General features: G+C 36.2%; 1 protein-coding gene across 2 annotated transcripts in view; it reads right to left on the minus strand.

The window, feature by feature from the left end:
* Positions 1-5,250: 5,250 nt before the first annotated feature.
* The window catches only part of TRIP11 (thyroid hormone receptor interactor 11), a 35,945-nt gene continuing 28,816 nt past the window's right edge, over positions 5,251-12,379 (minus strand). The window contains exons 17-20 of one of the 2 annotated variants that reach the window (XM_049828383.1): positions 12,157-12,271; positions 11,507-11,629; positions 10,083-10,230; positions 5,251-7,051 (exon numbers count right to left, since the gene is read on the minus strand). In XM_049828383.1, the coding sequence (XP_049684340.1) occupies positions 7,047-7,051; positions 10,083-10,230; positions 11,507-11,629; positions 12,157-12,271 (391 nt within the window). In that variant the 3' untranslated portion in view covers positions 5,251-7,046. Of the gene's footprint in view, positions 7,957-10,082; positions 10,231-11,506; positions 11,630-12,156; positions 12,272-12,379 lie in introns of both variants that reach the window. The other variant, XM_049828382.1, reaches the window with a different exon arrangement.

Consider the following 12,379-nt stretch of genomic DNA (forward strand, 5'->3'; position numbering starts at 1 on the left):
GCAGGTTCTGGGCATAGTCCAGTAAAGATATAGGTACCGTCTGCAACACCTTTGCCTGCAGGCGACGCTCTGCAGGGCCTTGAGCCTGAGCAGACAATGTGCTATTCAGAGCCTGGGTTTGGGTCCAGACAGATCTGGCAAGTCTAGTCATGACTCATTCATTTGCTTTAGAATCCTGTACTCCTCAAATTTTTGTAGTTTCATAATAAGCCTCCTCTAAGTTAGCTGAAAACTGTTGAACACATCTGTTCCTGCTCTTATTGTCAAAAATAAGGCAGTCTTCTGTGTGCCTTTTTATTGGCACCCTTTACTTGAGCATACAGAGCAAAGTGCACTCTAAATATTTTCCAGTTCTATTTCCAGAAAAAGTTTCAGTTTGATGACTATTTTTCAGTGCTCCAGTCTGCCATTCAAGTCACTTTCTTTACTATATTTTTACTCCTAGTACAATTTAGTGTTGGATCCATGGTATGGCATGTAAACCAAAACATACGATGAACCAGAATCAGCTCAGTGATTTGCTTGTAATTCTGAAAACACCCTTTTATTACAAACAAAAGCGTCACTCAAGTACTTTAATACCCTATAACAATAGAGAAAACTGCTGCAGGAGACAGGGAAACATTTTTACATAAAGGTTAATTTTACAACCATCATTTCATATAGTTGGCTCTTCTCATGACTAGCTGAATCCTTTATTTCCCTTCCTAAATGCAGTTTCTCAGACACCTGCACCTGAAAGTGCTCAGGATATTCTCCTGAGAAATAATGTTTGCAGCTCTCATCTTTTATACATGTTCCTATTTAGGAACTAATATTTTTATCCAACTCACCTCATTTGCTCAAAACTGCTCTTACTGTTGTGCTATTTACATCCAGTTGCCACGCTGTTGCTTAGGCTAAATGTACTTTTATTGATAATACTATACTTACTGTTCAGGAACCACATGGATTCAGGGCACCCACGTTGTATAAATCAGGGTATCTTTATTTAGTTGTATAAATCCAGATGCACATTTTAGACAGACTTCAGTAAAGGAGCGTGGATGCTAGCAAACGCAGTTCATCTTTCTCATCTACCTGCAGGAAGTGCACATGACCTCCTTTTTTCAGCAGACTAGGTTAAAATCTACCTCACATGATAAGCATACAGGCCCTAAAAGACATATGTGGTTGATCTACTCAAATATACACCCAATACGAACATTGTAGCTACGTTTCACTATTGTACATTAACGTGTCTTCAATCAAGAAATCTGCTGTCCCACACTCATTTGCTAGTTTGACTTGTTTTCACATCTTCATGAAACATGTCAACTCCTCTGTTGTCACTGACTCTGCATGTACTTGCCAGTTAACCATAAAAAATACCTAAGAGAATTTTGGAATATATTCCTTCAGAGCAGGGGGTCTAAGTCGCAAGATAGGCTGGGTCTTGCCAAAGCAAAACTAGACTTTATTAAAAGTAGATGACTAAGGACTCCTGCATACACATGAGCCTCCCTCCTGGGTCTCTTCCAGCTGTCTGGGCATTAGAACCAGAATCTGAGATGGTACAGGTTTTACGATTCTAGCAAAAAAAAAAAAAACCCAAACCAAAAAAGTTTACACTCATTTCTAGTAGCAAAAAACCCCCAACCAAAACAGAAAAAAGTTTACACTCATTTCTACATAATTCAAAGGGTAAGATATTTATACTCCTAATATTTGACAGTAGATTGATAGTTTGAGGAAGACTAGCTACTTACAGTATGATCCAAAGACTGCCAGTCACTTAAGAAAATGGCAAGCTGTCTCTCCCAGTATAAATCAAACCACAAGGATCCAAGGCATCCTTTCTCCATGATCTCATATAAGGAAACAAAGCTCTGGCCACAGCTTCTATTGTTGAAGAAGAAGCTGCAGCCATCTTCTCCTTTCTTTATTGATTTAGGGCAAAATTCCAGCAAAATGGAACACTGCTACAGAGCTTTGTGCAGCTGCTACCATTGGTCACCAGAAGCTGCCTAGTGAAAATGTGATTATCTGCACTGCTGTCAGTTTCTGGGGCTCAGCTCACTTCAAATGTGGCTGAATGATCTTGAAGGCATAACCTTAGCTGTGAAGTTTCCTCATTTGTGTATATTCAGCAAGGTTCCTTCAAGCTTGAGATGTCAAGTTTGACCTTTTTTTAAATGTGGCAAAGCTCCAATCCCTACCAACACACTGTATCTTTAAAATAGGAATTACTCTTTCATCTTATGAGCATAATGAACAGTTTTGAATTTGTCAGGGGAATCAATGTTAAATTTGATCAACATGTAAGTATATTAAATTTATCAGATTAATTTATTCTCATTTCACTTAAAAACAAGCCTTCTGGGACTATGCTACTACATGTATGTTTTTCTTGACTGCTGTATTTTTCTAGTCCACCTAATAAATGACAACAGAAATCCGGCAAGAGAGAGTCATCTGTGATGTTCCATCCCCCCCTCTTTTTTCACCTTGAACTTTTGACTTGGTGTGAATCTGCACCTCTCAGAAATTTGAGAAGTCACTACATTTTCAGCTGTGAACTCCACAACTACCTGCAAACATCTGAAACACATTCTTATCTCTAGTTAGGTGATCTAGCAGCATACACACTCAGCTTCTGCAACCACAAGAGCCATCCCAGCTGTGGTACTACAACATTCACAAGAATTTATAGTTATAGAAGGAACTCTAAATAGTGTACATTCACACTGGAAGAAAATATTGCTGTGGTAATAGGAATGAAACAGAATTGGCAGAAGCAGACTTTAAAAAGGGGCACTTTCTTTCTGGGTGAAACGTTCCACGTAGCTGGAACTATGAGTAGCAAGGGAGCTACATCATGTTTCCTCAAAGAGGGGGGAAACGTGTATGGTTCCTAGGGAGAACAATCCAAAAAAAAAACAAAAACCCACCCCAAAACAACCAACCGATCCAAGGTGTAGAAGAACTTAAATCAAAACACCTACAAATAGAGAAAAAGGGGTGTTTTCAGTCTGCTTAGGAGGCATGGGAAATGTTTTTAGTGTTACTGTGGATATTCACGGTAATATGTATTAGCTGACCATCACAGACAGAAAAGGTTAACCTTTTCAAAGGCAGTTTGGCAGAGACTGCCAGAAACTTGAGTGCAAGCAATACTAGTTTTAAAATCTAATCTGTGAGAGGCTGTTTAATGGCTATCTCAATATTAATACAAGAGTAGAGAAAGATTACCTCACTATCAGTGCTCAAGGATGATGTACAACATCTGTGAGCATTTAAAAAGAAATTAGATTTAACCAGCAATGCCACAAGCTCAGTAAGGCACAGAATGACCCTAAATTACTTAATATGGGCACTGACTGAATGATAAATGCCCTTTTTTATGTATGAAAAAATTGAGTTATCTTTCAATTGTTATTTCCTACAAGGAAAATAAGCCTTTAATGACTTGATACAATTTTCTTCTCCTTGGCAAAATGTTTGAGAGTTTCAGCAGCATGGCTGAACTCCCAATTTGGAACAGATTTGTCCAAATTAACCTTTCAACAGATGTAACACAACCAGCAAATAACAGGCACATTTCTTGCACACTTATGCTGGTAACATGTTTTAATGACTACTTACTACAAAATGTTTTTCAGAGTTAGATAGGTGATGCTTTCAGATAATGAAATTTAGAATGTCATGCTTGAGATGACTACAATAGTCCAAGACTCAGCATTGCTACTGCTGTAAACAACGTGCCATGTACAAATTATTTTTTTCCTTTAAATAAAATGCCAGCAGCTGTCTATTCCTTTATTTTTTATTGAAGACTGGTTTCCATATTTAAACTTTGTGGGACTGCAAATAAATTCAGCAGTATATAATGGCACAACACAATAGAAAAAATATTGTAGACTGGTGATTCCTATATATTATTTCCTAAGAAAGCTAATTAGAAGCTCTCTACCTGAAATACAACTATGCAAGGGAACAAACTATTAAATTTACTGGAAGAGGAAAAATAGAGCCAAAATAAAACAAATACATACAATGTTTTTAATTCCTCAAGCCTTATTGCTACCACTGCCGTGTGTATATATACATATATGTATTTTATGTTTTGGGTTTTTTTTGAATATTGACAAGACTAGTTTGGTTTGAATGTCTAGATAAATCAAAGACTTCTGTTTGAAAGAATGCATAAAGCTATTATCCCCACTCTTTCCACAGTGTACTAATGCCTCTCCATATTAAATGTCTGTAGTTTTTCTTCAAGTAGGTGACAAAAAAAGAATTTAATTTTATTCTAGTTAAACCTACTCCCAAACTGGGAGTCTCTGGAAAGATGCAACATCAAGTTTACAAGTATGTCTGATTAAATGAGTTGAGAAAATTATTCTTGAACTTCCACATGATAATGTGGCAATAAAGTCATCAAAACTGGCAGCAAGATGGTATAAGGCTTAAAACTGCAAAGCTTTCATGAGGTATGTGATAATGTGAAATACTTACAAGGCAAGCATCTTCCATTCTGTCTCTTCTGCTTTATCAGTCACTGCTATATATATTCCAGGCAGCCTGCCTTATTAGTAACTATTCATGCAAAATGGGTCAAGAACATGAGTAAGAAGCAATAATAAAATGCAGGCTGGGAACTGACATTTGGTTAAAAAAAAAATTCTTTCTACACTGGTCACTATAACGTGATAAATTATATGGCTGTGACTAAGTGCTTTAATGCAGGAGAGTTTAATTTAAAAAACACCCCCCCTCCCCCCTCAAACTGTGCATTCTTTTACAGTAACAATTAGAAAGATCAACCAGTTACTTCCTCCTCTTTGCACAGAATGCAGGATGAGCAAAGAACAGCAAAAAATGAAAGAGTCCAAAGCGGAGAACAGAAAATCCTAACCCTTATTTTTACCCCTTATATCAAATTTACGAAATTAATTCCTTACTAGAATTCTGTTAGCTGACCACTAAAGATAACTGACAGTTTGTTAGACTAAAACTAGGCAGACCATACTCTTCTTTTCTTGCAAAAGCAAAGTGAAAGAGAACAATTAAGTTAAATGAAGAATGAAAATTTTCAACTACTGCACCTGCTCATAAATTCCACAGAGAATCCCCTCCTCCCCCCACTGTGTGAAAGACCCACACAATTCACAAGATAGCCTATGTGAGTCACATACTTATATGTGGGAAACTGGTAAGGTAAATATGTATGAAGCAGTTAACAAGCACAAAGTAAACACAGAAGAAAAATTAGAGGAAAAAATATCTTTCAATAAAAACAAATCCTGAAGGTTTATAATAGTCTGTGAAACAGTCTAAGAAAGAAGATAAAAAAAAAGCAATGAAGTTTTCTACACTTTTCAGTGAAAGTACTGCCTGGAACACAGAGCACATTTGATTTCTAACAAAGCAACAAACCTCACCAATGTAGTTGTGGAATAAGCCCTAGAACAGCAGCCTCTAAGCCATGGTGATATTCTCCACAGTTCAGACCTCCTAGGACTTAAGGACTGAAGTCTCTTGTATCTCTCCTGTGGAGGATTTTCTTCTCTCCGAAGTAGCTCAATGAGGAACTCTGAAGTTCTTCAATACCTTTGCTTCGTTTAAGATTTCCCTCCTCAAACTCATAGCTCACTGTATAAATGGAGCTGATTTACAGCATGCAGAAAGAAATGGTCTTACTATGTTTTATTTACTGGTATTTATAAAACTTTCTGGAAAAGAAACATGTACATATTAAGTTCCCTGCAATTAAAGAAAAACATCACACAAAAAAGTTAAGATCTGCTCAGTATATTCAGAGGACAGTGAACAGCATGAGTCCATTTGTAATTTATAATATGCAAGTCACATAATTTTTAAAAATTAAACATTTCCTTCTGCTTTGGCTCACCAAAAGGCAGTTTTATTCTGAAGCAGCTATATATCCTTAAATAGACATGACTACAAGAACAAGAGCAACTGCATAGAACCCATCTGATTTGAGTTTTCTTTATATTTGTTATAGAAAAAAGGTACCTATTCCAGTCCAGTTTAAATGAAAATGTACATTTGAAGTACCAAACTGAAATGTTCTCAGCCGAGGTAATTTCAAATTCTCGTTACATTTACCACGTAATGCAGAATTTACTTTGGTATACTACATGTGGCTGCTATCCTTTCCAAACTCAAACTGTCAAATTAATTACCTTGTCTATAATGGAGTAAAAAATTTAAAATAAAAATTCAATATGGTCAATCCACTTCCAAATTTGCATAAGTCTTCCATGAATCATTAACATACTAGAGAAAAGGGACTCAAGCAGTTCTTAAGGTAAATACAGTAATTAAAAAAAATTTGCTAGAGTTCAAGGCAACAAAAGAAATTCACTATTTAACCTCTACATAAATAAATGCAAAGATTTTTTTCATTATTTTGGTTGATTCTGTACAAGTTTCAGTAATTAATTTTATTTAAATATAACTCTTACAACAATTTAATCCAGGATCTTAATGAAAACGAGAAGTAAAGGTTGACAGTTCTAATATAGAACTTGCACAACAGTTACCTTAACACTGACTAAACAAGGAATGGCATATAAAAAGATTTAGAAATTACACATTTTAAACTGAAGATGTTTTATATCAGATTCACTATGAAGATGACTTTTGCAAGATGACTTCTATCCTTTAGTAGGCAACTGCATTCTTTACCTGCCGAACAAAGCGTACAAGTTATCACAGCAAAATGTACAGAAAAAATTGACTTTGGTCTTGGTCTTACAAAGATCTATTTACACATTTGACATAAGCAAGCATCATCTTCCCTTTAAATTCTATACATGTGTTCAAGCTTTAAGCCTATATTTGGATCTACAAAATCCTGCGGTATAGAAAGTCTCTCAAATATACATCTTAGACCATTAGAGTACAGTGTCTTTATATATGTGAACCTATCTTTTGCTGAATTACTCATTCTTCATCACATCGACACCTCTAGAAAATGAAGCACTCACTTCCACAGTTAACTCCTTGGTGCTGATGCATTTGACTGCTGAAAGCAGCTATTAGTCTGGGAGGAGAAACAAAAAAATCAAATCATTGTGCAAAAACAGATTAACATGCCTCAAATTGTCCCCAAATGTGACCAATCCTGTAAATAAGAGATATCTGTCCTAGTGCACATTAAGTAAATGTCATAAGTCCTGTGTGGAAAGACTGCAGCTGCTCAGTAATGACACTCCCATATGCTTACTGTCTTATTCTTTGGAGTTTGTGCCATTAATTGAACACCTCAAATAAGATCAATTTTGCTGGTGCTTTTTAAATTATTTTTTTTTTTTTTTTTTTTAAATTCTGGTTCTTGAAGGTCTGCTGCCAATGGCAGATTGTTTTAATGGAAAATCGGATCTCAACACCAAAGAGTTAACGCTGTCTATGTATAACTGAAACAACTCAAGACTATAATTAAGGTGTAAAAATCCTTCTATTTGTCTTGTGACAATCCAGCAACAAGATAGATTTTTTTCTTCTCAGTTTAAGATTTAACCCACACCCAGAATGAATGCGTGCTATAAAGAAGGCAGTTATTCAAGCCACCATTAGAATTTCCAAAGCACTGGTTAGTTCATAATCAAAAGAAAAGCAAGGTACAATTTCAAACAAGTACATGACTTTTTACAGAAGGCCTCATTGTGGTAAATTATATACAGCATAGTGTTCTCATTTTCCTTAAAGTGCTACGATCATCATTTTGATACAAGATCATCTATTGTTTTAGGAGGTCTTTTAGTACAGCACCAGCACTGGCATCAGGGGACACTGGCAGCGGTGTAAATGTAGGCAACGCATCAGAAATAGGTTTCATAAGCAGATGTCCAGAACTACTAGCAGGTGTTACGAGAGGCACTGCTGCAGATCGAGGTGCTAAAAATGGATTTGTAGCTGGTCTTCTGCTCATTCCCGAGACTGCAGAATCTGAAACGTAAAAAAACCCCACCCCAAACCAAAACCCAACAACAAAAACACTTTGTTAGAAAGCATTCATAAGTCTACCCAGTTTTACAGCATTTGTTCACAAACAAGTTCTAAAATTGCCTATTACTTTTGCAACATGAAAATCCCGTCTTGTTTCCATGGACTGTAGAGGCTCTCAAAGACTTTCATTCTCTCTGCCTTCTCTCATCTTGGACCTCACTTGCCACTGTTGCTTTTGCTGAACAATTCCTATGTCTACACTTCAGGCCACCAGTTACAAGACTGACTTAAAGACCAGGGCACTCCCAGGACATGCCAACCATATTGTACTTGTTGGCAGCTGAAATTCAGTAACAGCTCAAGCTATCCAGAAAAATCTATACATCTCTGACAGGCAACATGAACACCCTTTGCCAAGGTTCACTTCACGCACGCAATGTCAGACATGAAATAACTGTCACATTGACTCCAGCACTATGCAAAGCATAAGGGCCCTTGTGCACGCACTACAATGCAGCATGCAGGTAGGTTTCCCACCCCACGGCGTATTGGCACAGCTTCCCCAGGGTCAGCCCCAAAAAAACCCCTGTAAATAAACATCACGGACAGTGAGCCACAATTTAGTCTTGAGGCAAAACTTAATGTTCACTCATTAGTCAAATTCTAACAAAACTTTAGTTTTAATAAAGTATTAAAAAACTATTTTTTTAAATCTAACAATCGACTTGCCCCTCCTCACCTTCCCCTATCACTCAGCTCCAGATGTGACCTGTTCTCAAGATTCCTGTACTAGATGTAGAGCAGAAACTAAACTGACATTCCCATATCATACTAATTGTTTGGATAGGTGATTTTATTCAGATTTTTTTGTTTTAAAAAAGCTCTTTCATCATGTAAACATCCTAATTCTCATAAATGCATTTCTGTGTGGATATTATACTGACATTTGTGTCCAGCACTTAAGAACTGCTACCATGTGGTTTATTTCTAGGAACAAAAAACTTAAAGCACCCAAACAATTAAAGGGATATATATAAAAATATATATAATGGGTGTCTAGTTTTACAAGCAAGCAATTTAGCTCCTGAATGGATAAAAGGAACCGAGAATTTAGTTCTTCCAGACAAGGAAATAGGTACTTTACCTATTATATTACTGTTATACTACAAGGAAGAGTAAAAAGAAAATTAAACTTAATTTAGGCTTATTAACAAAATAAATAAATATTGCTTTCAGAGATAAATTGGTATTTCACAGTAGACATTTACACTTTGTAACGCCTAACTACTTGAGGCGAATTCAAAGGGTTTTTTAGCATAGATATCTTTCTGTAGATCTGTATAATACATAGGTTTTTGGGGTTTGGTGGTTTTTGGGTTTTTTTTGAGTTTACAGTTAAAAGTTTCAGTCAAAACAAGCTTCTGCAAATAAGTAGGACTGTATTAATGTGAAGTCTTAAATGTACATACAAAAATTAAGTACAAACTGGATCAGTTAAACTGAAGATTTGGATCTTGCATTACTTAGACAAAAGTGCATTAATTTCAACATGCATGATATAAGCATAATTGTTCTCTGCCTTAGAAAAATCAAAGTTTACACTCATGCACAGCTTACAGAGACTTCAAATTAGGACATATACTCAACTGATTTTATTTCATTCCTCTCTGAGCAACCAGGTTCTATGTAACAGAGAGGCACTACAAGGTTGGTATTACTGGCTTTCTTCACTCAGTGAGACCTAAGCTGATCAACAGGGATGCTGCAAATCAGGACTGGGTTCACTGATATACCATATGGAGTTGTCTGCACAGCATCTGTTTGGCTCTAACAGGTGCTGTTAAAGCTTTTCCATATCAAAGGGAATTTGGTCCCTCTAATCTTCCGTACTGAGATGTTAGGAAGCAGGATATAGAAGTAGTGGGAAGGAGGGGTGGGGCAATAATCAAAAAAAAAAAAAAAAAAAAAAAAGGCAAAGAGAAAGTAGGATATTGGGGGGAGGCAGGATAGAAATCAAATTCATAGTTTTCAAGTGAGGAAGCACAGCATCATTGAAATCCCCTTGAAAATTCTACCTTTAGTTATTTATGGTCTGTGTAAAGATTAAATTTTCCTTCAAATGTTACCTTGCGTTTGACTGTTGGATGGAGTACTGCTAGTTTTACCAGTTCCTGCTGCTCCTAAAGTTTTCATATCATGAACAGAGAGCTTGGGTGGAGGAAGGCTTGGACAAGATTCTGTTTCGAGGAATTTCACAAACAATTCTGAAAAAGACTACAAGACGCTACTAGTTATATTTTACTGATGCTCTGTTGAAAAGTAAGTTAAAAATATGTACATACATAAAAACAAAAAGCTGTCAACAGCCTCCAAAGAATTTTTACTCATACTTAGTACCAAGTACTGGTACTAAATAGTCCTTAGTGAGTGACAATTAAATTTATTTTCAAAACACACAGTTTTTTGTTGTCTCAGTAGGTGGTATTTATGTGAAACTGATAAACTCTAAAGATAACACACATACTGCCAGCATGGTTCCATTATTGATTTAAGCCAATTGTTTCAAGAATCCCATGCTGCTACTGACATCACAGTATTTCCTGTGTTCATGCTCAAGCACATCACTCCTAAACTCTTAAAACCCACTGCTTACTTTATTTGACAAAAAGTCTTGAATAAAGGAAGCTTGGAATGATTAAGGTGTCAGTAGCATCACAAGATAAAATTTTGCTTAGTAAAGCCTGTACTATACATACAAGAGCATTAGCTTTCCTCTTTTACATCCATAGTTAATCAGACCAAAATCCTTTGGTGGCCCAAGTGCCTGCATTATATTAGCAGGCAAAACCCCATCCCTGTACTTCAAGATAATTTACAGAAATTGATTCTCAACATGCTTTTCTAGCTCAATGAGCAAAAACCCAAAGTTAATCGAAAAAGCCCAATCCCTCAGTGCTCCATACTTGAGAGCATTATCTACTGGTCTGCAAAATGTAAAGTTCCATAGATTAATTGCTCCCATGGACCATGCTATGAGAACTGTTGCTACACAGTATTTGAAAGCTTAAAATACAACTTTATATGCTGTACATAAGAGGCACTAGCTGCAGCAGCCGAGAAAGCTTTTCAAATTAAATTTAAAGGTCATAAGGGAACAAAGTCATCAAAATATGATGTTGTGGTCTTCTATATTGTTGCGTATTGCAGAATTCCAGACTCCCACATGTATTTAACCTCCAGCACTGTCAGTTTGCAAGATAAAGTCCATACTATGAGAAGTCAGTGATCCCAGGAACCAGTGGAACAGTAATTTGATTTCTGTATTAGCACAACACTTAGTATTGTATACTTTTCATCAATGCCTACATATATATTTAGTGCATGAAAAAACCTTGTGCCAAAGCAGTTTTACAAAACCCACAAATAATGGAAGATTACAGTAGCATCAGTACATGAAGCTCAATATACTGATGAGCCAAACATCAGCATTAATATGCAACTGTCCCATTTTTTTCCACTCAAACATAGAGAATGCACAATGAGTTCTTACACTATTAAAAATGTTCTGATGAGTTGGCCTCAAAGGTGTACTAGGGACACTCTTTGACCCAGCTCCTCCACCAAGCCAGCCAGTCACCCATCTCGTAACTCCTCTTTGGTCTTCAGATAATAACTAGAAAGTGTTAAAAAAAAAAGTTAGGAAAGAAACTGCAACATTGTGCTCATTATATTTATTCTCCATAACTATGTGGGAATCCTACAGATAAGTAAAAACTTTAATTACTGCCAAAACCTTATTCTCTGCCTCCCAAAGACCGGCAGTCTAAAAATCTGGCTCTTTACTTAAAAATAAGCCCCACATTCTTCACAATACCTAGTGGTACATATAAAACTTGGCTTACTTTTCTGTAACTGACATATTACAGCTATTATACACAACAGCACAAAGTTAAATCCCTTCCTTTCTGCATTAGCATTCCTCAGCAAAATGAGATCCATTCTATTAAAATGTTATCAAAAGATTCCATTAAGATCAGCACGTCCCACATCAAACATGAATTCAGATGAGAGAACAAAAAACATACTTTCCCAACAAGAACTGCAGGGACAGTCACATTTAGTTTAGCAGCAAGTTATTCTATTTTCAGGTAAGGATACCGCAAATAAAAAAAGGAAGTCTAGTTTTCTGCAAAGTATTACCTGATCAAGTTCTTCTTTTTTTATTCCCAAGATACTTCCCATTAACCTTAACACTTCAGGACGTTTATTTTTTGGAGTATGAAAATGTCCAACAAAGAGATTTCTCATTAGGAGCCTGCAGAACAAAGGAAGCTTGTTATACAATCTGCTCTTATGTAACAGCTGATACTGTAATATTGATGCATTTATTCCTCATATTCTTGCTTAATTTACAATAGTCCAA

This window comes from Accipiter gentilis, chromosome 25 (genome assembly GCF_929443795.1).
Source record: "Accipiter gentilis chromosome 25, bAccGen1.1, whole genome shotgun sequence".
NCBI lineage: Eukaryota > Metazoa > Chordata > Aves > Accipitriformes > Accipitridae > Astur > Astur gentilis.